Below are 25,665 nucleotides of genomic sequence, written 5' to 3' on the forward strand. Positions count from 1 at the left end.
CTGTATAAACTAGTCATACAAAAAGGGCAACAAAGAATCTTATAAATAAAAAGATTAAATTATTCAAAAAATGCTCTGCAGCACAAAAATACAGAAGGCACAGAAGTCAAAGATTTCAAAGAGGCAATCCAAATAGCAATGGGTTCAAAACCCATAAAATTCACAAAAGCACAGAATAATCATAGGGAAACACACCACCACGAGCGCATTCACAATGAACCGCAAGGGACTGTAGGTTATCCTTAGCCTTTATAAAGCACAGGGCAGTCCCTTGATGATGATGGGCAGGCAGCCCCGCCTCATGGGGGACCACCCACCAAACACATGCCACATAAGATGCTTAGACATAAAGAAATTAAATAATCAACAATGTTAATATAAGCAATTAATAAAATTGACATAAAAGAGACATTTACAACAATATCACAAAACAATCAGTGATGATTCTAATTTTCAAAATCATTTTTTAAAACTTACCAAAACTTTACAATAAAAAACTCAATATTTGCTGCGAACTAAAATATTTATTTAATATGGTCAAAAGCAAAATGTTTAATTGCTAAAGAAAGACATCTCCAAAGATGTGCATTTTTGGTTTGTTGGCAAATCCAAGCTGACGCCAAGTAAGTGTGGGTGTGTGAGAGAATGGCTGGTGCTATGCCTTGGGATGGCTCCTGCCTTGGGGTCCAGCCTCCCACGACTGTCAACTGGATGAAGCAGGCATGAGAACAGGGCCGCTGCTGGTCAAATGGGTGCCCTAAGCAGAAATTTACTTTTGTGCCCCCTCCCCCAAATATTACGGAAGTAAAAATAAAATAATAAAAAAAACACCTACTATAGGGGCCAAAATAGAACTTTATTCAAATAAGGTGTGCTTAGCCTACTCTGCGTTCACCGTAAAATGCAATATATACGTTTATATTTTTGTTTATTTGTATATGTATATTATTAATATTAATTTATTATCTATACTAATAAAAGGCAAAGCCCTCACTGACTCACTCACTCACTCACTTACTGACTGACTGACTCACTCATCACTAATTCTCCAACTTCCCGTGTAGGTGGAAGGCTGAAATTTGGCAGGCTCATTCCTTACAGCTTACTTACAAAAGTTAGGCAGGTTTCATTTCGAAATTCAAAGCGTAATGGTCATAACTGGAACATATTTTTTGTCCATACACTGTAATGGAGGAGGCGGAGTCACGTATCGCGTCATCACGCCTCCTACGTAATCACGTGAACTAAAACCAAGGAAGAGATTTACAGCACGAGTCGCACGCGGGAACGAAGGTAAATGACGTTAATTTTTGACTGTCTTTTAATACTGTGTAAGCATACATATTAACACATGTGCAATTAAACGTGTGCATTTACGGGGTGATTTCTCAGGCTTAAAAGCTCACCTTTTATCAAACGCGGGAACAAAGGTAACTGACGTTGTTCACTGTCTTTTAATACTGTGTAACCATACATATTAACACATGTCCAATTAAACGTGTGCATTTACGGGGTGATTTCTCAGGCTTAAAAGCTCGCCTTTTACTAAAAAGGTAAATGCAAAACTATTTTCAATCAGTTTATTGAAACGCTCCCGTTAAGGATTGCAATAACATATTCGCGAGATAAAAGAACGAAGTGGGGGGAAATGGAGGAAAAGCCGCAAACAGCGAAGAGCAAAAAATTAATTAAACAATTGAGAACGGAGCGAGTTAAGCATACAAGCATGTTCATAAGGGAAACAAAGCACGGTGTAAAACGTAAGTTTAAATTAAGTTTATACAAACGCTCCCGCTGCGGATTGCAATAACATATTCGCAAGATAAAAGTTTAATGAGAAGACACGAGGTATAAACGAACCACACGCCGTGGCGCAACGTTAGGGGCAACAGTTTCAACCATTCTATGATCTGCTTCTCGCAACTGAAAGACGGCACATGGCGGATGTTAGCCGACTTGCTGACCGCAACGTTAGGGGCTTCAACTATGGCGCTGACGCCACATCTCAGTGCCAACACTTTGCAGACTGTACTTAAAAGACACGCCCTCCTCACTGGACAGTTAAAAACACCAATCAAACTAACGATGACATCAAGTATTACCCAATCAAAAGTAGGAAAGGAGGCATCTTCATAAAATGCGTGTGGGATGATTTGCATGAGACGCTGCTTTAAAAAAAAAATGATAAAAAAAATACGGGATAAATCCCGTCCAGTATTGATTCAAAACGGGACGCGCAATTTCATTCTCAAACGCGCCACGATTCCGTATTTTAAAGGACGGGTGGCAACCCTACAGTGCCAGGTAACCACCCATACAATCAGATTGTGATTCACACTAGGAATGCAATGAATGTAATTACCCCAATCTACATACAAGGCGAAAGTCTTGCAACATTCAAAGATGATGGTTTGGGATAAGTACACCATACAACATAAAAGAGCTTATGAAGCCTTGAACCGAAAAAAGCAAGATCTCAGAGATCGTAAAAAAAAAAATAGGAGGTAATGTCGTTTTACTCGCTGTACATTTTAGTCAAACATTACCAGTTATTCCACGAGGGAGACCAGCAGATGAACTCAACGCGTGTTTAAAATCCATGCTTCTCCCACGCTCGGTTATATGTCGCGTGTTCTCCGGTAGGTGCACCAAAAAATGTATACATTTAAGCATGTAATGGGCAAACAAAAAATGAGGTATACCCGAAGGCACTGCAGTAGTACTTAATGTAACTTTACTTCTTAAATGTTAATGTTTTACTGTTTAATAATTTATACGCTTCTTATATGTTGTTCAAATTCTTTTATCAAAATACCACTGACAGCGCAATGCACGATAACATGGAGTGAATACACCATACGCATCCGCCCACGGCTGCCCTGCTGTGCGCAGATAGGAGTTGATTCTACAATAAAATAAAATAAACATAAAAAGAGTAAAACAATCATCACCCATAAAGCGTGTGTGTGTGTATATATGTGTATATATATATGTTGATATGTGGATGTGTATATGTATATATATATATATATATATATATATATATATATATATATGTAGATATGTATATATATGTGTATATGTATATGTATATATATGTTTATATGTGTGTGTGTGTATTTTATATATATAAAACACAGCAACACTCATAACAATGACAACACAATTACATTGACAATCATGTTACGTTATTTTTAAAATGTTTCCTTTTTTTTTCATAACCTCTTTAACACACTACTTCTCCGCTGCGAAGCGCGGGTATTTTGCTAGTTATAATATATAAAAACGATTTTTTTGAGCAGCTGGGATGGTGCCCCCCTGGGAGTTGGTGCCCTACGCAGACTGCGTACTCTGCGTATAGGGAGCGGCGGTACTGCATGAGAAGGATATGTTCTGTTAAACAGAATGTCAAACATTTATTATATTGGAGTTAATATTCTTTAAAGCTTGATAATGTGGGAACCCATTAGTGGCACATTATTTTTCAGTCTGCATTTCACAGTGCTGCCATGGTTTGCCTTATCTGAACGAAATAGGATATTATAAGTGTTTTTTCCCCAGAAAATATCGGTAATAATACATTTCTTTGTAACATGGAATAATTAAACTTGTAATCCGAAACGCAGTTTAAATGTAATCTTAAAATGATGTAGTTTAAACTGAAACAGTCAAGAAATTTAAAAAATAAATAATTACTACAATGAGATGTTGTTCTACATATGACAAGCATATGTACTGCAAGAACATTTATAAAATATTTAGCAGCTCAAGTAATGAAAATTTCATAAACTGAACCTGGGGAAATTTTGATTTGTATTTTCATGTTATTTGGCCCATAGGACAGCAGAGATAGGCTTTGGCCCTCCACAAACCTGAATCAGATCACACTTGTTTGATAATGAATGAATGAGCACATTTGTAGTCAGTAAAAAGAAATAGTTGTTGGTAAAGTATATTTAATCTCCACATAATGTGTTGTTATGAGTAATTGTAATGGTGGCCTGCTGCTAATGGCACACTCATTTTATTGTGTTAGGCATGTGGAAAGAAATGATAGTGTTTCATATTATTTTACTCACAGTATGTACACTACTACTAGTACTATGCAAGGAGGAATTTCATTGTGATATGTATTCATGACAATAAACTTGTCTATTACTACTATTAATAGACTGCTCACAATCCCTTTTGTACAGGTTGGCAGAGACAAGTAGAATTAAATAATAACACAATAAAATTAATGACAGTCCTAATAAGACTGAGTGTAATAAACATTTAGTACTTGGAACAATACTATTTTGGAAAATGTGGAAAATCAAGTAAAGATGTTTTTAAAGATTTTAAAACTCATAGTATACTGCTGCAATATATTATCGAACTATGAATATCTGCTTGTAAATTGTTATGGCAAGCTTAGGAAACATACTTAATCCACCACTTCAATGTGCCGTGTGTTTTACTTATAGCAATAAGGACAATAAACCAGTACTGTCTTACTGTCGGAATTTTAGCCAGAAACCAGTGCTATGTTATTGTTTCCCAATTTGTTAAATTTTTGAGTTTGAATGTGGAGAGTGATAACATGGGATTACTACTAGAACTAAGTGAGAATCTGCACTATGTTAAAGAAACAAACTAAAAGGTTTGAGACTCAAAAAGGTAACTTCAAAAGAAATGGCCTGGATAAGCATTTAACTAATGCATTTCAATTTGAAAAGCTGATGATCAGACAATTTAAAGTTATTGGGAAGCCAGCCTTTGCAAAGCAAAGTGTAAAAAAACGAACTCAGTTTTAATCTGAAATAACATTATCTATTAAAACTTACAGGTAAGATTCAATTAAACTAATCTCTGATATAATATATTTAACTTACTCTTTGAGCTGTTTAGTTAGCTTCACGACTTGAGATGCAAGAGACATGCAGGTTTCCACAACAACTAGGTAGCGGGAGCAGGTAACATGCCCTTGTCGTTCGGCACACTGGGATGGCTTCTCTCCTTGTTGATTTTGAATGGTCACATTAGCTCCATACTCCACCAGTGTCTAAAACAAAATTGACTGTTTGTAACTGAGATTTAAAACTAGAACATTTTTTTAACGCTGGAATATACAACAAATCCAATGAATTATCATTTTTACTACATGAACTTAAATGTACAATATATCTGCAATAACATAATGTAATACACCATAACATTCTGTAGCCCATTTAATTAAGTATGGGGTTGCAGGGAGCTGAAGCCTATTCTAGTCAGAAAGCAAGTATGAACAAGGCATTAGTCTACTGCAAACGTTTATTATAATAATGCAGTATTTACAATGTATGTGTATTTTAGTCTCTTTACTCAGTTACATAAAGTGCACTATTTTGTATATTTACAAAAATAATTGTATGAAACAACAAGTAATACAGATGCCCAGCCTGTGACCATTGTAGATATGAATATCTTGCCTATAGATTAACTTTTAATATTTTGCACATCTCTATAATGCATATTGTGCTCACAGTTTAATACCTACAGTAAATATATGGGATGAAAAAGCAGGTTACACTATAGAATGTGTCAGTAGCAACCTAAACATGAAATATTCAAATAATATTTAATGAAAAGTAAAAACAACTGTATTAGTTAGCAATTTAACAATATAATAAATGCCTACTTTATTTGTCACAGAGTTAAGTGATGCATTCATAGGTTCCTCTTCTGAAATCTTTTGACTTCATGATTTATCCATTCACTTTCTACACCATTTCTCTATCACCATGTTCATGAGAAGTCAAAGCTGATATCAATAGCGTGATGATCAACGCAAGAAAAAACCCTGAAGATGATGTGAGGCAACCTTAGAGATACAGCCACATGCTCAGAACGATCCAATTTATAGCTAACAAAATGTCTTTAGACTGTATGAGGGAGTTGGATTAGCAAGAGTAAATCTATAAAAATGCAAAACAGTGCTCCAGGCAAAACAGGTTCATTTTAGTCACTAACAGGTCACCTATACACAAAAGTCATGCTCAGTATGCAGAGTGTCCATTTTAAGTCATTGTCTTTTTTCATTTCTCCCATCATCAAGCATCAATTTTACTCCATGTCATATATCATTTTACACTTCCATCTTTCACTCTACTTTTGTCATTCATTATTTAACAGGATTAATTTGTCAGTCATCACTTTTTACACATCATGCATCAATTAGCACTTATGATGCATCACCATTCACTTGGTACTCATCAATCATGACCCATTACTAGACACTCAGCACTGCTCACTTGATGCTCATCACCTATCACTTGTCACTTTTCATTTTCAACTTTTTGTTTTTTGCAAAACTTATCCAAGTCAAGTAGCAAGCATAATGTAGGTTGGGGGGTATATGTACACTAAAATATGTGCAGACACCCCTCCAAATTATTGAGTACATGTGTCAAAGGCAACAATTGCTAACAGTCAAAAATCAAGCACATAGCCAAGCAACCTCCATTGAAAAATCATTGGCAGAAGAATGTGTTATACTGAAGAGTTCAATGACTTTAAATGTGGCATTTTCATTGGATGCCACCTGTGCCACAAGTCAGTATGTGAAATTTCTGCTTTCCTAGATCTGCTCCTGTCAACCGTAAGTGGTGCAATTGTCAAGTGGTAGGAGCCACAGCAGCTCAGTCATAAAATGGTAGGCCATGCAAACTCACAGATTGGGGCTGACAAGTGCTGATATGCATAGCAGGTGACAATCACCTATCCTCTATAGCATCACTCACAACTAAGTTCCAAACTGCCTCTGGAAGCTACACTAGCACAAGAACTGTGCATTAGAAGGTTCATGAAATGGGTTTCCATGACCATGCAGCTGCACACAAGTCTAAGATTACTATGTGCGATGCCATGGGTTGGCTGGAGTGGCGTAAAATACACAACCACTGGACACTAGAGAAGTGAAAATGTGTTCTTTGGTTTGTTGAGTCATGATTTAATACGCCAGTGTGGACTGCTCAGTGCCAACTATAAAGTTTTTGGAGAAATTATAATCGTGTGAGAATGTTTTTCAGGGTTTGGGCTATGCCCCTTGGTTATAGTGATTGGTACAGATAATGCCACACTATACAAAGACATTTTAGAAAACTGGGCACATCCGTCTTTATGGCAAAAGTGTGAGGAAGGTCCTCTTCTGTTATAGGATGACTATACTTATGTTCACAAAGCCAAGTCCAGAAAGACCTGGTTTGAGAAGTTTGGTGTGGGGCCTGCACTGAAACCCTGACCGCAACCATAATGAATACCTTTGGAATGAAATGGAACAACAATCATAAGCCGGGACTTCTTTTGCAACATCAATACCTGACCATACAAATGCTTTTATGGCTGAATGGGAAAAAATAGCTACAGACACTCTCCAAAATCTTGAGGAAGGCCTTCCCAGAAGATTAAAGGCTGTTACTGTATATCTGTGGCTGGGGTGGTATGAGGGGTTAACTCCATATTAATGGCCATGGGTTTGGAATGGAATATCCAACAAGCTCATATAGGTATAATGGTCAGAGGTCCACAAACGTTTGGCCGTTTAATGTAAATGAGCTGTATGTGCAATACCTTTGCTTTATTCAGATATCAAATATTTTTAAAATGGATCTGGCATAATAGTCACAGTAGATTTTGATCAGAGCTGCTTTACTCTCTGTAAAAATATTAAATGGTCTTAAAGGTAAAGGACTTTGAAAAAGTCAAACCATTATATGGATATATGTGTTCTTTGAACATGTTATACTGTATCTTTTATGTCTGTGTGAATGTTTCCAATTAATTGATTTACTTTAGCCTATTCATGTATTATGAACAGGCTAACAACTTGTGCATTTTTAAATATAAATCACATATACAACTGAGACAATAATAAGACAGATGTCAAATTTCCACTCCATCATGTATGATCTGTGGTTGTCCTGACATATTAAATATTACATTAATGACCCATAATGAGGAAAAATAAAATGAACAATAAAAAAGCCAACTAAACATTTATTTGTTCTGCTTAAATGCAGCTAAATCTATTCTCGAGACATTCAACTAGAAAAATGAATGGAAGCACATGAAGCACAAAAGAATTAGATTAAGCTTTTTGGATCAACATTTGTGATACTATTGTCTGGAAGGTGAGAAAATGTACATTCTGTCATATCTAAATAGAATAATGGCAACTGGATTCCTCTCACAAATGAAGACAGCAAAGGCTTGGTATTAATTTGAAAATATTCAAAATTACAGCACACTCTTTTGGTAAATAAAGACTTTCCAACAGAGTACAATGGTGCCAGAAGTTTAAGTTCATTAAAACATACAGGCCTGTGAGTGATTACTTGATTACTGCTGTTTACAAAATTTTCCTCTTATTCACGGTGAAGGAATGATAATATAAGAACACACACAAACTCAGACCAGTGGAGTCCTGGGTGGTAAACATAGTTTTTAAAATCGTCTTTGGTGAACTGCTAATAAAATTCTCACACTCAGTTGTGTTATGTGCATTCCTTAAGCTGCTATTAATAAACACCAGTGAAGGTCATTCTTTATTAAATGTGACCTTATCTTGTAATCTCTGACTTTTAGAGCAGTTAGATTTAGATTGTTAGATTAAATCTTTTACGTATACTATCTTGTTCAGATATGAGATATAGTGTTTAAAAATATGTAAAGACTGAATTATTACATCATATTATTCCATATTATAGTTCCATATTATAGATACTTACTTAAATCATTTCGCAGCTGCAGTTGATATTACAGTATGTGTGTGTGTGTGTGTGTACACTGAATACAGTATGTATACTGTATGTATCTATAGCACAGATATATGTAAGTGGCAACAAGTAGGCCAGGGTTTATATCCTGTGTTGTCCCTGTGTGGGGTTTAAATGTTCTTCCCTTGTTCATTTGGTTTTCCTCCAGATGCTCTGATTTCCTCCTACAGTCCAAAGACATGCAGGTTCGGTGGACTGGACATGTTAAATTGGCCCTAGTGTATGTATGTATGTATGTGTGTGTGTGGGTGTGTGTGTGTGTGTGTGTGTTCACACTATGATGGACTGGCGCCATGTCCAGAGATTGTGCCTGCCTTGGCCTCTATGCTTGCTGGGAAAGGCTCCAGCTGCTCTGTGACACTTTAAACTGAATTAATAGAGTACTGTAATGCTTTTAAAATATAATACAGGAAAACTGTATAGTATGACACAGCAGAGTAAGACACAGCAAAACTTTAAAGTAGTAACATATGCTTCTCTTGAAAAATTGTTTTTCTTAACTCTTCTTTAAATTAAGATTTTGAAATTTCAGGAATGCAAAAGCTCAGGTATGTTAACAAAATTATATTTATATAACGGAAGCAAACAAAAAAGCGTATTGATTGGTAGCTCTGCCCTGACCTTTCACGTGCTACTTACTTCTGACCATGATCACTTGGTTATGCTGCTAATTAACGCTACTCATGGTGTAGTCAAGTGACGAAAATGAAAAGGAGTCATTGCTCTTTAGCTGTGCTCTATCACTGCACTTAATCAACCTATGTGAAGGCTTCAGATTTAACTACTTGTAGGTTGTTTATTGTTTTTATAGAGGTTGTATCAGTATATTTTTTGCTTTACATCTGCATACAATTATCTTTTTTTTATTTCATCTGTAAATTTCCAACTTTTAACAGGACTGATATTAAAATAACTGTTTATAGTAGCCCAATGCCTGGTTTCTGCTTTCAGGATGGCTCTCTTGCACACACCTTGAGAATGTGATTCATGCAGCTACTCAGGGGTCTCTTTAGCCATAGAGGTGGGTTTAGATTCTGTGGTAACTGACATAAAAGCCCTGCACTGAGTGGATAACATGTTGTGAAAGGTTTAGCTAGTCCACACTGGGTTGGCAAAATCTAGATAAGTTTCTAATAACTTATATTTCTAGATATATATTTAATTATACTTTCATAATTTTAATTGGGAAAATCTGTTATCCACATTATTGTCTCATTATTTTCACTACTGGTGGGTCTGAGGTATGGTGGGCAGAGTTAAATCCATTATTGAGAAAGTCTAAAATTTCTTACATAATCTTTCTAAGCTCTTTGTGGAGGACAACAACAAGATTTATTTCTATAGCATGTTTTCATCCGCAGGATATACAGTCATATAAAAAAGTTTGGGAACCCCTCTTAATTCTTTGGATTTTTGTTTATCATTTGCTGAGCTTTCAAAGTAGCAACTGCCTTTTAATATATGACATGCCTTATGGAATCAGTAGTATTTCAGCAGTGACATTAAGTTTATTGGATTAACAGAAAATATGCAATATGCATCATAACAAAATTAAACAGGTGCATAAATGTGGGCACCCCAACAGAGATATTACATCAATACTTAGTTGAGCCTCCTTTTGAAAATATAACAGCCTCTAGACGCCTCCTATAGCCTTTGATAGGTGTCTTGATTCTGGGTGGAGGTATTTTTGACCATTTGTCCATACAAAATCGATACAAAATGTGTGATGGGCACAGGTAAGATGGTCATGTGGCAGCTTGTTTTGCGTCTCATTACTGTTTGGCTGCTAATTAAGGAAAAAGAAACAACTATGGGGCCTGAGTCCAGTTAATTAGCAGCAAAAACTGGTCACTAATAAAGATGATGGTTAGAATGAAAACTTGCAGCCACTGCGGCCCTCCAGGACTGGAGTTCGACACCCGTGATATACAGTATCATGAATACTGCTGAACATCTACAGCTGATACCTCAAAGCCATTGGATAAATCCTGGAATTGAAGGGGCTATCTTTGTGGTGCTGGGTTTGCAGTCCAAGCCATAGAATAATTAAAAAATAGTTAAATGTTGCTACGTACTACAGGTTTCTGGCCACAGTGGGCTCTCTTTAGGGATTTATATCGCTCAAACAGATCTTTTTCTTTGAGTAATTCATGTACATTATATACATACAGGTATGTATGTATATATTGAATAAATAAAGAATTAAATGGGTATCAAATATCCAATTATTGTGATTTTGGAATGTATGAAATCAAATCATATGTGGAGACATCTATGAATGTATAAAGTCAAATATGGCATATATGGAGTAATTTATGAACATATAATGTCAAACTTGAAAAATAATAGAGTGAAACTTGATTATACTCATATAAAATAACATTTGACATATAAGCAGTGAATTCTAAATATAGTCAATTCTGAATATGCAAGTCCAAACTGAAACAGATATAATACACAGTAATGCAAAAAAAGTTATAAAATTCCTACTTGTATGCATCCAAGATGACCATGTTGGGAAGCAATATGTACAGCACTGTTGCCATATTGATCAACTTCATCTAACGAAATTCCTTGTTCCTGCATGAACTGAAGTAGCCACAAAAGGATCTTTTCCTGCGGTAAACAAAAAGGCCAAATCAACATAAAGAGAAAAAATAAACAGTTCATTTCAGATCCAGTAACTGAAATTCAAAACTGTTTAGCTAAAATTCACATTAAGAATTTTTTCAGTCTATATAAAGGTGTCTAAAGAGCAGCATATCAAAGGATTTGATGTAAGTAACCATTCAGGCATGTATTGTACAGGTGTCATCGATGGTACTCCTATATGGATATCTAGAGGGCAGGCTGGGAATTGGAATCTCATGGAACAGCCCTGCAGTGGCTTGTTATACCTTTTTGAAGGGTGTCCATCTGAAACTGGAAGTGATTCCAGTGTGCAATATGGTGGCACCAGAAGTCTGACATAAAAGAAACCGAGTTTCCAGCATGAGTAGCCAGAGTCGGTAGGAGAGTAGACAAGACTATGTGGGTGGTGTGGAAGGAGACAAAAAATATATTGCACAATTGTGGAAATGGATTTGGAAATTTGTTTGAACCCAGTGGGGTACTGTGTATTTGTGTCTCAGGGTTTAGGGGCTAAGTGGTGCCCCCTGTTGGTAACACCTTTTATTTGACATCAGCTCGTATGCTATATATTCCAAATAGTTGGGTGAAGAGAGATGCTGAGTTGATGTGGTGAGAAGGCACAGAATTTCAGAGAATCAGCTAAACAAACCTTGAAAACCTAAATGGTAGCAGGAGTAGTTGACTGCACTCTGCAAATACATTTGTTTGAGTCAAATCTCAAACTCCAGAAGAGCTTCTCTATCATCTTGAAGGAGGTCAGAAAAGATGGGGTTTAGAAATTCTATAATGTTATAATCTATTCATTAATGTAAATTCTGAATTCTCTTTTTCCAGTGCATTGTCACAGACAGATGAGGCCTTTGCCAGCAGCATTAGGTGTGAGGCAGCAATCATAAAACTTTTGAAAGAAGAGACAGTGATGATCTGCCTAAAAAACATCCGATCCCAGTATTGATGCAAGGTACGCCAGCTGGTCATTGGGCATTTTCATGCACTCATGTACACTTTCATAATACAGCTATTTCAGCTGGTAAAAATATTCAAAGAAACAATTTAAGAGAACCTTTAACTTGATGATTATACAGCTACTATTATAAAGTGTATTTTAAGCCACTTCCCGCATAGTAAATCTTTTTTTCTTAGACACTACATTTCTTATGGATTTGTCTTCAATTTACCTGACCATAGGATGCTGCATAGTGAATAAGGCTGGGGTGATCTCTTGTGCAGCTCAGTTCTGCTATGGCTTCAGTTTCACTCACCATCCAGCGAACACATTCTAAATGTCCATTCTGGAATCAGAAAAAGAGGAAATAATAAGTTGTACAGATGTTTCATACATACAGTAGACTAAATCTTGTGAATGAATTGGGTTGTGGCTAAATAAAATACTGTTGCAATTATAAAAAAATCATGACTTTTGAAGGATAAAATTTAAAAATACAATTAAAAGTTAAAATAGAATGTTTTATTTTAGTGTAATAAAATGAGCAAAACTTCCAGGTACTATTGCCCATGCTTTTTGTAATTCTGACTACTATTAATTATTGTACTTTATATCACTTTATTGTTATAATAACAAGAAGTAACTCCAGAAAGGGTACGTTAAATATAAAGGATTAATTAAGAAGCAATAAAAGCAAATAATTTCCAGAAGGAAGAAATATAAAAAAAATATTATAGACACTAATACTGTACATACAGCAAACTGTTGACAAAAACTAGGTTGGTAATTAAAAAGGTAAAACAAAAATTCTAAATCAAGAAGGTTCAAATCTCTGAATGTTGCCAAATAGACCAAATCAATAACCAAAAACAAGACCAATCCAAAACTTGACAAGCTAGTGGAGAAGAACAAAGGGGAAAGGATGGCTAAACCTTACTAAGCAATGGGTAACAGGCAGGACTACATGCCAAACAACAACCGAGCCCATTAAACAATTGTAAAACATTTAATGTGCTCCTCATTATACTGTACATTACTCAGTATATTAAAAAAGGCTGAATTCAAAGTCGGCCATTGACTTTGCTTACCCTGATTGACAGTCCAGCTGGAGTGAGTTGCTCATTGTTTCTCTCATTTAGGCAGTCTTCTCCCATTAGTGACGTGAGGTGCTGTAAACAGTCTGTATGTCCTTGCAAAGCTGAGATGTGCAACAGATTGTTTCCATTCTCATCATGGATTTTTTCCAGGTTATCAGCTGCTAAATGTGGCTAGCATCCATTGGAGAAGAAAAAATCAGAACAGAATGGCGCCAAGTTTACTATGCTGGAAGCAGCCAAATATTTTAACCTTAGTTCTTATACTTAGCAATGCAAATCAGAAGTGTTCCAAAACCAGAAATAAACAGATCACTCTGGGCCTGATTTTCTAAAGATGGCAAAATGCTTTACAAACTGAGGTAGACTTGGTTTTGGCTTTCTGTGGAGACTTTTAATGGGAAGTGTGATTATATATTAGTCAGGGCTGGCATTGCTCACTGGTTTTAGAATTGCCATCTTTCCTCTTTTTAAATATGTGGTCTAACACATACTGTAGAATAAGGTGTGAGAACTTTAAACATCAATTGTCAGAAGGAGTCAGAACCTATCCTAGGAGCGATGGATATACAGGAGGAACCAGTTGAGTGCTAGGGCATAACAACAAAAACACAGCTACACAAAGACTGGCACAATTTAACAGTTTGCCGGGGCTACAGAAGGAAACTAAAGTCTTATACATATTGTGCATTGCAAAAAAAAACAGACAAATGATGAACAGAAGAGACCTGAGCCCACAATTGAACCAGGATGTAATCACCGTCAGACAACAACACTTTAAACAAAAAGTCAATGAACTAATTAAAAATGCAATTAAACATAATTAAAATAAAAAATAGGCTGTTTGTTGTACAAGCATGATATACTATATACTGTGTAAATAAATGTAATCTTAGACTAGCGCCCTGTCCAGATGTTGTTCCTGCATTTCACCCTGTGATTGCTGAGCTCCCCTGCGAATGTTCCCTGGAAGAGCAGGTTAAGAAGATGGATGGACATGCTATTGTAATTAACTCACAAATTATATACTCATTGGTATTTTCATATGGAGTGTCACATTCCAATGAGGGTTCTTGTTTCCATATACAAAAACACAGTTATTAGAATGGCTTAAGAAGGATTGTAATTCCAAGAATCCAATAAGAAGAAAGTCCTTTCCAGCAGCCTGTTTTGGAAATAGGAAACTTCTAGACCACACCATCACGTTAAAAACATGGCCCTAACTCGGCCGGAGTAAAAGGGGATGCCAGGCTCTTTAGGAGTATGAGACAGTTAACTTTGGCACCTTACTAGTGGCACCAATACAGGGTCAGGATCAGAGAATGTGATTGTTGGGAAGATTGTAGATTAATTGCCTTTGTGGAATTTGCATATTTCATATTGTCTGTGAATGATTTTCTCTGGGTCCACTAAGGCCAGCATCCCGGGAACGTCTTTTCTCTGTTACCGACACTTAGTGAAGCAGTCAGCTTAGGATCTATAAAGGACCCTTCATTCTTAAATGTTGAAAATTACATTATAAACTACACCCAATTACATCTATAGCAAATATTGCAACATTTTCACAAATGTCCTAATTATATAATAGTACAGAAAAAATATTACTGAAATGTTTATGTTGATGTCCCTTTATATAAAATATGCAGGATTCAGAACAAAATAAAAATTGCAGAGATTAGTATTATTATTTAATGTATAAATTAATTACTTAATATATCATAAATTCTTTGGTGAAAAAAGTTGCTTGCCATGCTAATAGATCTGCAGTTGAATGCGAATTTGAATTTAAGCAAAAATAAAGAGAGAATGTATCTGGTATGAATACAAACAGATGAAATAATACTTAAAATAAGATGGCAGAAGTCAATTTAGACAGAAATGACAAGACTACCTGGAGGTGTATTTAAGTAAGACATCTAAATGCCATATTTTCTATATATAAAGTATATGTTTTATATATGTGTATGTAAAAAACAAGAACAGAACAAGTTCTTGTTCTTTCAAACTAAACACAATTGTGCAATTGTTAACATGGGTGATGAATAAAGTATAGAAATGAGAGCAAAAAATAATATATGTTTTCATTGTTTTTATTTGGTTTTCTTTAATTGAATAGTTACATCTGGTCTTATTTAGTGAGACTTATTTCATTATAAGGAAGATGACCCCCAGGTGAACATGCAACTCCAATCACCACTGGGACTCACTTTGTATTTAATTAATTAATTAATTAATTAATTTTTGTTAATTGGAAAACACTTCTATTTGAATTAAACCTAAAATAGGTAGCACAGTTGTTTAAACGTTTTATTTTAAGTTTTAAGTTTTTTGAATGAGTTTATTTGCCAGACTTTAAACATAGAAGGTGTTAGAGCCATTTGCTAGTTTTATATGTTATATTAAATGTTTGCATATATATTATATATTATAGTGTCTATATATTAGACATTTCTTCCCTTTTTTGTTTTGCTTTTTATTCTACCTGTGTAACAATCATTTTCTTTATTCTTGTGTGGACTGTTTGCTTTTAATTTTCTCTAAACCTTTTAAAATGAACTTTTGGACTGAGAGATTTCTTTTGGCATGCATTTGACTCGTGCTTGATCCTGCCTTACCTACTAGCAGCTACAGAGGGTCTAATAATATAAGTGATTTTCTTGATTCCTTATTTGTCAATAACATAATCAGTCTGAAGGATGGCATAATGCTGCTACTTCACAGCTCCTGGAGAGTAAATGTGAATCCTATCTCAGTCACTATCTGACATGTGGGATTTTCTTCACATACTCCAGTTTTCCTCACACGTCCTGTGCGTTACACTAACTGGTGACTCCAGGCTAGCTGAATGAATGTGGGTGTATAGAGGAGTTTATTCTGTGATAACCTGTGGACCTATTCACTGGTGTCTCCTGCTTTTTCGTTGCTCCCACAGTAGGCTTCACTTGTCTGTAACTATGAATTAGAATAAGTGTATTAGAAAATGACTAGATGAATTATTAATCGTGCCAGTATCTGTTGTCGAAACAAAATAAGTACTGAATGGTAAATAACTAAAAATTAGTGTAATATGTTACAAAGAGAGACAACCACTAAATTTACTAGTGATGATGGCTACCTAATGCATGGATCCATCCTGTCCATTTTTTTCGTTCACTTGTCCAATACAGAGTCATAGGTAGTGTCAGAGCACTGACAAGGCAGGAAACAGTCTGGGATGGTGAAGACAGTACTTTACAAGGCACACTTACAGACATATTTGCATCCATTCAAACAAGGCATCCTCAATTCAATGTGGAAAATTAACTTTATCTGCACTAGACAATGTTGAGAAAATCTCCAATTTAAGAATGAAGTCCAAACCTCTCTTATGCAAGGTTTGAGTTCTTGCAGTCTATTGTACTATTTTGTATCAACACAAAAAGGACATAGCAGCACCTGAAGCTGTGCAGAGGAGAGCAACCAGGTACATCCCGGGACTTATGGACATGTTGTACTCTGACAGATTCAAATAATGAAATCTGTTTAGTCTCAAGGAGAGGAGACTAAGTGGTGACCTAATCCACTGCTCCAAAATCCTGAAAGGCACTGATAAAGTAAATCCAGCAGAATTCTTTCAGCTTAAGGGTGAATCACATAATCATAGACACAAGTGGAAATTAAAGGTAAGTATATTCAGGAGCGAAGCCAGGAAGAACTTCTTTATGCAAAGAGTTGTGGGAGCCAGGAACAAACTACACGTAGTTGAAACAGAAACCTTGACGACGTTTAAGAGGTGTCTGGATGAGATTTTGGGACAGCTTAGCTTTTTAGCTAAACAAATGAGAGTGATGGACTGAAGGGTATCCTCTCGTTTGTCAGGTTGCTTATGGTCTTTTTCAACTCAATTTTAACGTTGCTTATTGTCAGATAAGAGATATGTAAGACAATTCTAAAAAAGACCTGGCAAAAAATGAAAAAAATATGTGCATTGTATCCATCCATTTTCTGACCCTCTCAATTTAATTCAGTGTTGAGCTTTGTGGTGTGCATCTTGGCAACATTGGGTGTAAGACAGCAATCAATACCAGGGCACACTCACTCACTTACACAAAACCAATCTGAAGATCTGTGGGCAGGAGCTGAAAAATACAGTAAATATAAATAACACAAAGACCTGAGGGGACAAATCTACAAACTCCACAACCTATCTCGGTAATCTGGAGATGTGAGGCAGCAGTGCTTCCTTCAGTTTATCAAAATAACATTTTTTTTCCCCATAAGACTTACAGAGGAATTGAACCTCTATTCTGCTAACAATTGCATGATCAAGGTGCTCACCTTGAATTATCACATTTCTAAATTTTTGAAGGATGTAAACAACTCATTTGTTCTTCAGGTCTTACACCAGACAAATGACTGCAAAGCTAAGAACCACAATGTCAAGTGTCAGGTCACCCCTGCTTAAAAATAGTTAAAATATTATTTTTTCTTACATATGGTAGAAATTTTTCAATAGCAACAGTACTTGAGCTTCAAAAATGTTGTGGATTTGGTTTCTAGAAAACAGACGAAAGTCACGGTTTGCACTAACAAAATAAAACACCGTGCCCAATGCTAAGGGGCAAATGGAAATATTACCCACATAATGCCAATTAAACTTCAATTAATTGGTTAATATGTCTAAAAAATGTAAATCTATGAATATTTAGGTTTGTATAGCCATACTACTCAGAGAGACATGCTTGTTTTAGAGTGTTCTCTCTCTCTGGCCCGTAAAACGAAACGCATGGAGTCCTGCCGACAGATGATGGCATCTAGGGTCTCTTCAGGTTTCCACGGCAATGCATTAGCATGATGTTTGATCAGGGAGCTGGAATTAACTAAATGCCTCAGTGTGGGTCAAAGGGGCCTGGCAAAGCTGTGTGAACCTCAGTTAATGAATACCGTAGCAACAAGTTGTCACAAAACATGGCTGAATAATAATGAGGACACCACAATAGTTCCTCTGTTGCAGGGCATTGGGCTCTACAAACTATGCTAATTTCTGCATATTGATGCAAAAAAGGAATTCAAAATGCTTGGAAAGAGATTTCCTTGTTTTTTTTTAAATGTGCTTTGGTATTAAAAAATTAAACATGTGAAACACCAGCACGCATATAATATAAAATATAAACACTTACTGCTATAATAATACTAGGTTCCCATCATTTACTACATAACATACTAAAAGCTGTCTAGTGAGCCGTTATCAGCCCTACACGTGATAGTGTTGAACATCCACTGCTACACACCTCGATTTCGTGAACACTTACCAATAATGAAATCTGTCCTTCCCTGACAATGTTAAGTATACTTTTCACTTTCTTCGCATCCTCACTCTTTTCTCCCAGATTGGTCCTAGTTCTGTTGCTGTTCTCATCGAGCTTTCCGTCCACCAATGAATTTTGCACCTGAAACGACCTGGGTTGGCAATTAGGCATTGTCTTGTCGGCTTTATGACCGAGAGGATCTGCAAATGTTCTGTTTGAAAAGTTTTTTGCCTGAGCATCTGCGTCAAGAAGGGAGGTGCAACCAAGCAAACTCTGGGGCAGCTCTAATCCTCCTGCCGTGTGCCTGTGCTGGTCTGCAACAATGGCTTGTGCTTTTCTCAGCTCTGAGCCTCTCACAGGGGCCAGAACGCAGAACTGTGTCATGCTGGCTGGCAGATTCTCGGAATTGATCACAGAGCAGGTCTTGTTGCTATGACCTTTGTCATTGGAACTTACACCCACAGTTCTTTTCTCTCCTGCTACCTTTGATAAGGAAGAGAGCTGCTGATTCGACTTAATGTAAGGCACGTCGAGAATCTCATCCATATCCAAGTCATAATGTTCAAGCTCCCCAAATAAGAGGCCACACCCTCCGTCTTTGCTTTTGAACCCAAGTCCTTCACTGGGACAAGTGCTGCAGGACTGATGTAGCTTTTCAGAAGGGTCATCTTTGTGGCTGTCGACTTTCTGATCCTGCTCTTTACTGTCTGTTTCAATTTCAGTGTCTTCAGGTTGGTGTTTAAGAGGTGAAACTCTTTTAACTGGCCTAAATTTACTGTAAACATCTGCAATGCCGGTAGGTTTGAGTCCACTGTTGTTGAGCGCCAACATACCACAACTCCAGTTGGTGCCTGAAACTAAAACAACAGGGGGAAAATCAGAAAAATTGCCATTATGCAGAAAACTACATTCATAGAAATTAAACCTTTAATGAAAGGCACTTCAGAGAATTTCTGTTTATGGAGAAACACTGATTTAAATAGCACACGCTTTTTAGGCAGTGGTAGCATTGTAGCCTCACAAAAAGGAGTCCAGGGTTCGTGTCCTGTGTGCTCTATGTGTGGATTTTGCATGTTCTCCCCATTTCCATTTGCGTTTCCTCCCACAGTCCAAAGACATGCAGGTTTGGTGAATTTGGTGTTGTTTAATTAGTCCACGATGTGCGTGTGTTCTCAGCTTATGGTGGACTGGCAACTGTTCAAGAGTTGTGTTGAGACATTACTGCATCAGTGGTCTGTGTATTGCTAAAGTGATTTAGGATTAGATTATCATCAGGCTAACAATGGTGGATTGATTACTAATAGTGACGAGTGAATGTCACTGAATTCACACCCTTCTCAAGTTCAGCAAAATCACAGAAAGGTTTGGGAATTTCAACAAATTTGGCTTAATGCATTGAAGTCAATAGGTAAGGAGAAACTGAATTAGTTTTGAGAGGATTATAATAGTGCAGTGTTTGCCTAAATGTTCTGAGGTCTAGGAAAGCAACTGCCAACTGTGCTGGACCGATTATCGTGGCCAAAAGCGTGAACTGATCTATGAGGCAACAGTGCTAACCATTGTGCCACCATGCCTCCGAGATAAAAATAATAGAATTAAAATTTCAGAACAGCAAACTTTCTTGTAGACAGTGACAACAGACACAGAATGAACAAATTCACTGAGGGTTGGCTCCCCACAGATTTATCTGAGAATTAATATCAGAACAGTAAAATTTATTGCAGCTGGAGCAGCATCCACGAATTCACTGAGGGTTTGCCTCTATAAGACCAATGAACATAAGAGTTACTTAGGGACAACAATAGAGATAGACAGACAAGGGACCCACCTAGTCCTTGGAATCAGCAATAAGAGGATGGAAATCATAAAGCATTATAAAACATAACACTTTAAAATAACTTTTATTACTCAATTTTCAATTCTGAATAATCCAGGTTTAGGACATTGGGGACCCAAAGTCTGTCCCAGGAGTATTGTGCATGCGATTTGCATCAGTCATGGCCTGGGCACTAACCCATTGAAGTGACACCCACCCTGACAGAGACAATTAAAACCACCAATTAACAAAGCATGCACATATGTTGGAAGGGGGAAGGAAGCACATGAAGAATCCATGTTTAGATAGTGACTGGGCTGGGATTTAAATGCAGTCTACTGCAGTTGTGAGGCAGCAGCACTAACCACCACACCACCACACACTTAAATTATAACTGATTTACCGTCTCCTGTTAAAAACAGAAAAAAATGAACGGTCAATCTCAGTATGCACACTTGTGACTTGAGGCAGCGAACAAAACAAGCAGTTAAAGGAAGATTGGAAAATTAATATAAGACAAGGAATAGTGGAAACCAGGTGTGGACTACCAGAAAAGACCATCAGAAACCAAACGTGAAAACCACAAAACTAAATCCAAAAATCAATGTCAATGAATGCCAGTTCATGGCCTAGTAGTCTTTCCCTTACTCCACTTGCAAAAAATGCTCAGTGAAAAAACGTTTACATTCAATATAGATGAATTGCTTGATGCTGTATGATCATAAATATGAAAAATGTGATTTCACTGAAAGTTTTGTCAACTTCTGCACATGCAATAGACGTGATCATTATAAACAACACAACTTGAAACACTTCATAAAATGACAGCGACAGCAGAAGAAACCATTAAAGACAGCCAAATGTTGACTGCAATAAAAATATTCACAGTGCCAAAGAAGTGGACTGAAACAACTCTTATAATGTAAATATATAAATATGAAACAGTAAAGAAAAGAAATTGCAGCACTTACCAATCAACTGCACGAAAGAAAATGTTGTTCACGTTTGCTATTTTAAGGTGTATTTAGTGTTTTTCAGTTTTTTTACTTTTATTTTATATGCTATAAAAGCTTTATACTCACTCCAGCTCTTAAAGTGGCAAGAATTATTATGGATAAATTAATTTCTTTCCTTCTTACAGTTTACACAACACTTATTAACATTTGCTATATCTAATATCGTTCTCTTGCTTAAAAATTTTGCTATAGTATTTTTGGACAACACAGCTTCTCAGCTATTTTTTGGGGTCAGAATGAAGTTAATGCTTATTAAAATATGCGTCTCCTAAATGCTTAGGTATTTGAAATGATTACATTTGTTTTCTCAACTTCAAAACATTTAATGATAAAATACAAAAAAAAGCCCTCTGGAAAACAAGTCCAGTAGACAAATGTTTTCAATTTGCGTGGCCGTAGTCATAATGTGCCAGCAAAGAAAAACGTGGTCTTGATCCCGAGATAAAAAGTAAAACCAATGCCAGGTGTCTTGGACTTCACACATCAGTCAAGCAGAAACTTTTATTCGGTAAAAGTTCAGATTGGTGCACACAGGAGAATGGCTCTAAAATGTTCTTCATCATGCTTTTGTATAGTGCCAATGAGTATTTACCAATTGCTACTTTGTTCTAAAATGGACAGAGTTTGGTTACAGGCCGTGAACCAGTGATTTTGGATACACTGTCAAAGTGTCAAGATTCAAAGATTCTATGCTTGATGTGTAGACTATGGGATGAATTGTCACAATCACTCCTGCTCAAATCTGGTATCCTTAGGTTGCAGGTATTTTTCATCATGACTCAAAATCCCACTTAATGAAAGGAGGGGATTCATCCATCTGTTAAAATCTATCCTTTATCCAATTTAGGATTGCAGGAAAAGGGATTCAGTAATTACTAATTTCAGCAAAACCAATGATAGTGCAGGGTAGTCTACTGGACCTTAAACAAAACTAAACATTGAATCAGTTGCTGTGTAAACCAGAGGAAGTCACTTAACCTTCCCGTGCTCCAATTTAAACAAAAAATATAGGTGAATTGTGTATACATGAAATATTATTATGACTTAGCCCAGTCACCATTTGGCACCAGACCAGACTGCACTTCTGCTCCATGCCTGAGCAATGTTCACTATTGTACACTTCTAACCTTTCATCCCATCTCAGTTATTTAAGCCTGTATTTAAATTCCATGACAGCATGACAGGGACATCATGACCGAACTATATGGCTAACTTGCCTCTTCTCTTTCTTGTCAACAGGCTGCAGATTCAAAAGAATGTGTTAAGGGGAGATGTTTACTAGAGCCATATAAACAGAGATGACATATTTATATGGGCACTGAGACAAAATGGAAATGATTGTGTTTATATCGAGGATTCCCTTTTCTGTTTAATGGCTTTCAAAAAGGAATATCTAATCTTGACATGTTTACTATCATGGTCTGAGTATGCTTTCTCTAAAAACATGTTGATTTACTACCCTATTGCTTTAAAAAATCCACAAATGAAAAAATATTTCATAGTTATGATCACTATGTTCTTTCAACAATGATCGAGGGCCTGTTTATAAGGTACTCAACACTGATGTGTCTGAATGGCTGCACACCCCCAAAAAAATGATACAGGTAATTTGATTGGCAACTTTAAATTGACCCTGCACGAAACCGAGTGTGTGTGTAAGTCCTGTGATGAACTGGCACCAGTGCTGGCTGATGCCATACACTCAATGCTGCCCAGAATAGGATCCGGCCTCCTGCATGTTTGCACTGAATTGAATGAATCTGGGAGTGAATGTTATAAATTACAAACAGTTATGTCTGTACCATTCGTTTTTTTCCCTCATCTATTCATGTTTCTGATATGGATGAGAGGAACAACTGGTGCTCCACAAGATAGAGTCCTGTCTCATTTTCTCTTCAGTCTGTACTCCTTAGACTATAAATATAACATCAGGTCATGTCACTTGCAGAAATTCTCAGATGATTCTGCACTTATGAGGTGTACTGATAAAGGGGATGAGACAGAACTGAGGAGTCACGTGGATAACTATGTTTCTTGGTACAAAGAGAATTGTCTGCATCTTAACATTAGCAAAACCAAGGGACTGGTTATTGACTTTCGCCACACCAAAAAGCCTCTATGGCTGGTCACTATTCAAGGAGTGGATGTAGAGGTGGTCCACTCCTATAAGTACTTCAGGGTCCACATCAATGACAGGTTGGACTGGTCTCGGAACACAGAGGAACCATATAAGAAAGAACAGAGCAAGCTCTTTTTCCTTAGGAGACCATGTTCCTTTAATGTGGGTAGTGACATTCTTCATGTCTTCTATAACTCTGTGATGGCCAGTGCGATTTTCTATGCTGTGGCATGCTGGGCTGGTAACATCACATCAACAGCGGCCCACAAAATTTAAATGGGCCAGCTATCTATCTATCACAACTGATCCCAGTTAATTTAAGTACAACATTGTTGTAGATGAACATTGGAGTCCCAGCATTGGGTATAAGGTAGGAATTAACCCCAGTATGTATAGTGCAGAACTACAGTCATCAGTTAACCTACATGGCTTTGGAATGTGGGAGGTAAACTGAAATACCTGGGAAAATAAAACAAAAATTTACTGCAGCCACAGGGAGAAAGTCCGCACAGACGGTTTTCAGCCTGGGATTTAAAACAAGAATTCTGAAACTGTGAGACTACTGTCATCCATGATTTGCTGAGCTCACTTAATTCTGTTTAGGGTCACAAGGATCTAACCCAGAACAGGACACCAGTTTGCTAATGAACAAAAATTAAAATGAATAACATAAAGAGAAAATAACAATTTGTAAATTGGTAATTATTGTTTGTTTTTGGACTGTAAGCTGGAGTAAAAGCATTAATCTAAAACAGACACTGCATGCTCTTTGAAAATAAAATGACTTGTGCCACCTGCAAAGCAAACAGTGGTAACAACATCACCACAAGAATTACGGAGCCTCAGCAGTGCTCTGCACTTAAACACCTTTATTTGTTAATAGCAGGTAAAATGTAAAGTAACTTACAGCAAAAAAATTAATCGTTTTAACGTACAGTACACCAAGCATTGTATGTGATTCAAGCATTTAGAAAAAAGAGAGTACTTTTATGTTAGTTTTATTTACATGTTAAATTCTTTCCAAGTGATATACGAAAATGAATGCCATATGTTTCCCAGCTGTTTTGTTCTGACAGGAACCATTAAAGACTTCATGGAAATGAATTCTGTCTGGGCTTTCAAAATACAGGGATTTTTTTTTTTTTTACTTCATACAGACAGGTCTAGACTTTAACAGAGGGAACAGTATACGGAACCACTTGAAATCCTGTGTATTGTGACTTTTTCTGTGGACTTGACTTTGTAGCTAATACCTTCAAAACTTTAGGCGAGTCACTGCATTCTGGAAGACACGCAATGAGGAAAGTGCAAGTTAAAAGTCAGTTGGCACACATTAATGAAAATAACAGAGGATCTCTGAGGATTAAACTTGAAAAAATTATAATTAGAAAGTTATGTCTTTGAAAACAAAAGATAGCAGACAATCGACTGGTTTTAAAACACTTATTGCTGCTACCAAACAAGTTTAACTTACCTAATGTAAAAAGATTCTGACAATATTTTCAAGTGAAACTGCTTGAAAAGAAATTTAAGCTCTATTACTTCATGTTACATTCTTCATATACCACCTTATATACTACCCATGTTATACATATTATTTGTTTAATTATTTTACTGGTAATTTAATTGTAATCATTATTATAACTATTATCATGCTATATGATATGTTTGTATAATGAGTAGCATTAAATATTATATATACAACATGATGGCAACTGTAGAGTGGACAAACTAAACTTAGTGAGTTGAGGCACAGAACCTCTACTGTAGCTTATGAAAAATTAATCAGTTTTCTGCAGTGGTTTGTGACAATGTTACTACACAGGTCAGCATAACAGATTCATACATTAACTACTCTGTTATAATGTGCATACCTGGGGACCACCTTCCTGGCTCTGACAAGGTACAGTAAGTGTTATGATTCCAGGATGAGTAGAAGCACTGGAGCTAAGTG

At 36.5% G+C, this 25,665-nt stretch overlaps 1 protein-coding gene across 2 annotated transcripts in view; it reads right to left on the minus strand.

Annotated features, from left to right (window-relative positions):
* Positions 1 to 25,665, minus strand: part of sncaip (synuclein, alpha interacting protein) — a 250,325-nt gene that overhangs the window by 17,914 nt on the left and 206,746 nt on the right. For both annotated transcript variants that reach the window (XM_028805251.2, XM_028805252.2), the window contains exons 5-9: positions 18,764 to 19,617; positions 13,467 to 13,646; positions 12,611 to 12,724; positions 11,292 to 11,417; positions 4,875 to 5,044 (exon numbers count right to left, since the gene is read on the minus strand). In XM_028805251.2, the coding sequence (XP_028661084.2) occupies positions 4,875 to 5,044; positions 11,292 to 11,417; positions 12,611 to 12,724; positions 13,467 to 13,646; positions 18,764 to 19,617 (1,444 nt within the window). The remainder of the gene's footprint in view (positions 1 to 4,874; positions 5,045 to 11,291; positions 11,418 to 12,610; positions 12,725 to 13,466; positions 13,647 to 18,763; positions 19,618 to 25,665) is intronic.

This window comes from Erpetoichthys calabaricus, chromosome 7 (genome assembly GCF_900747795.2).
Source record: "Erpetoichthys calabaricus chromosome 7, fErpCal1.3, whole genome shotgun sequence".
NCBI classification, from domain to species: Eukaryota; Metazoa; Chordata; class Cladistia; order Polypteriformes; family Polypteridae; genus Erpetoichthys; species Erpetoichthys calabaricus.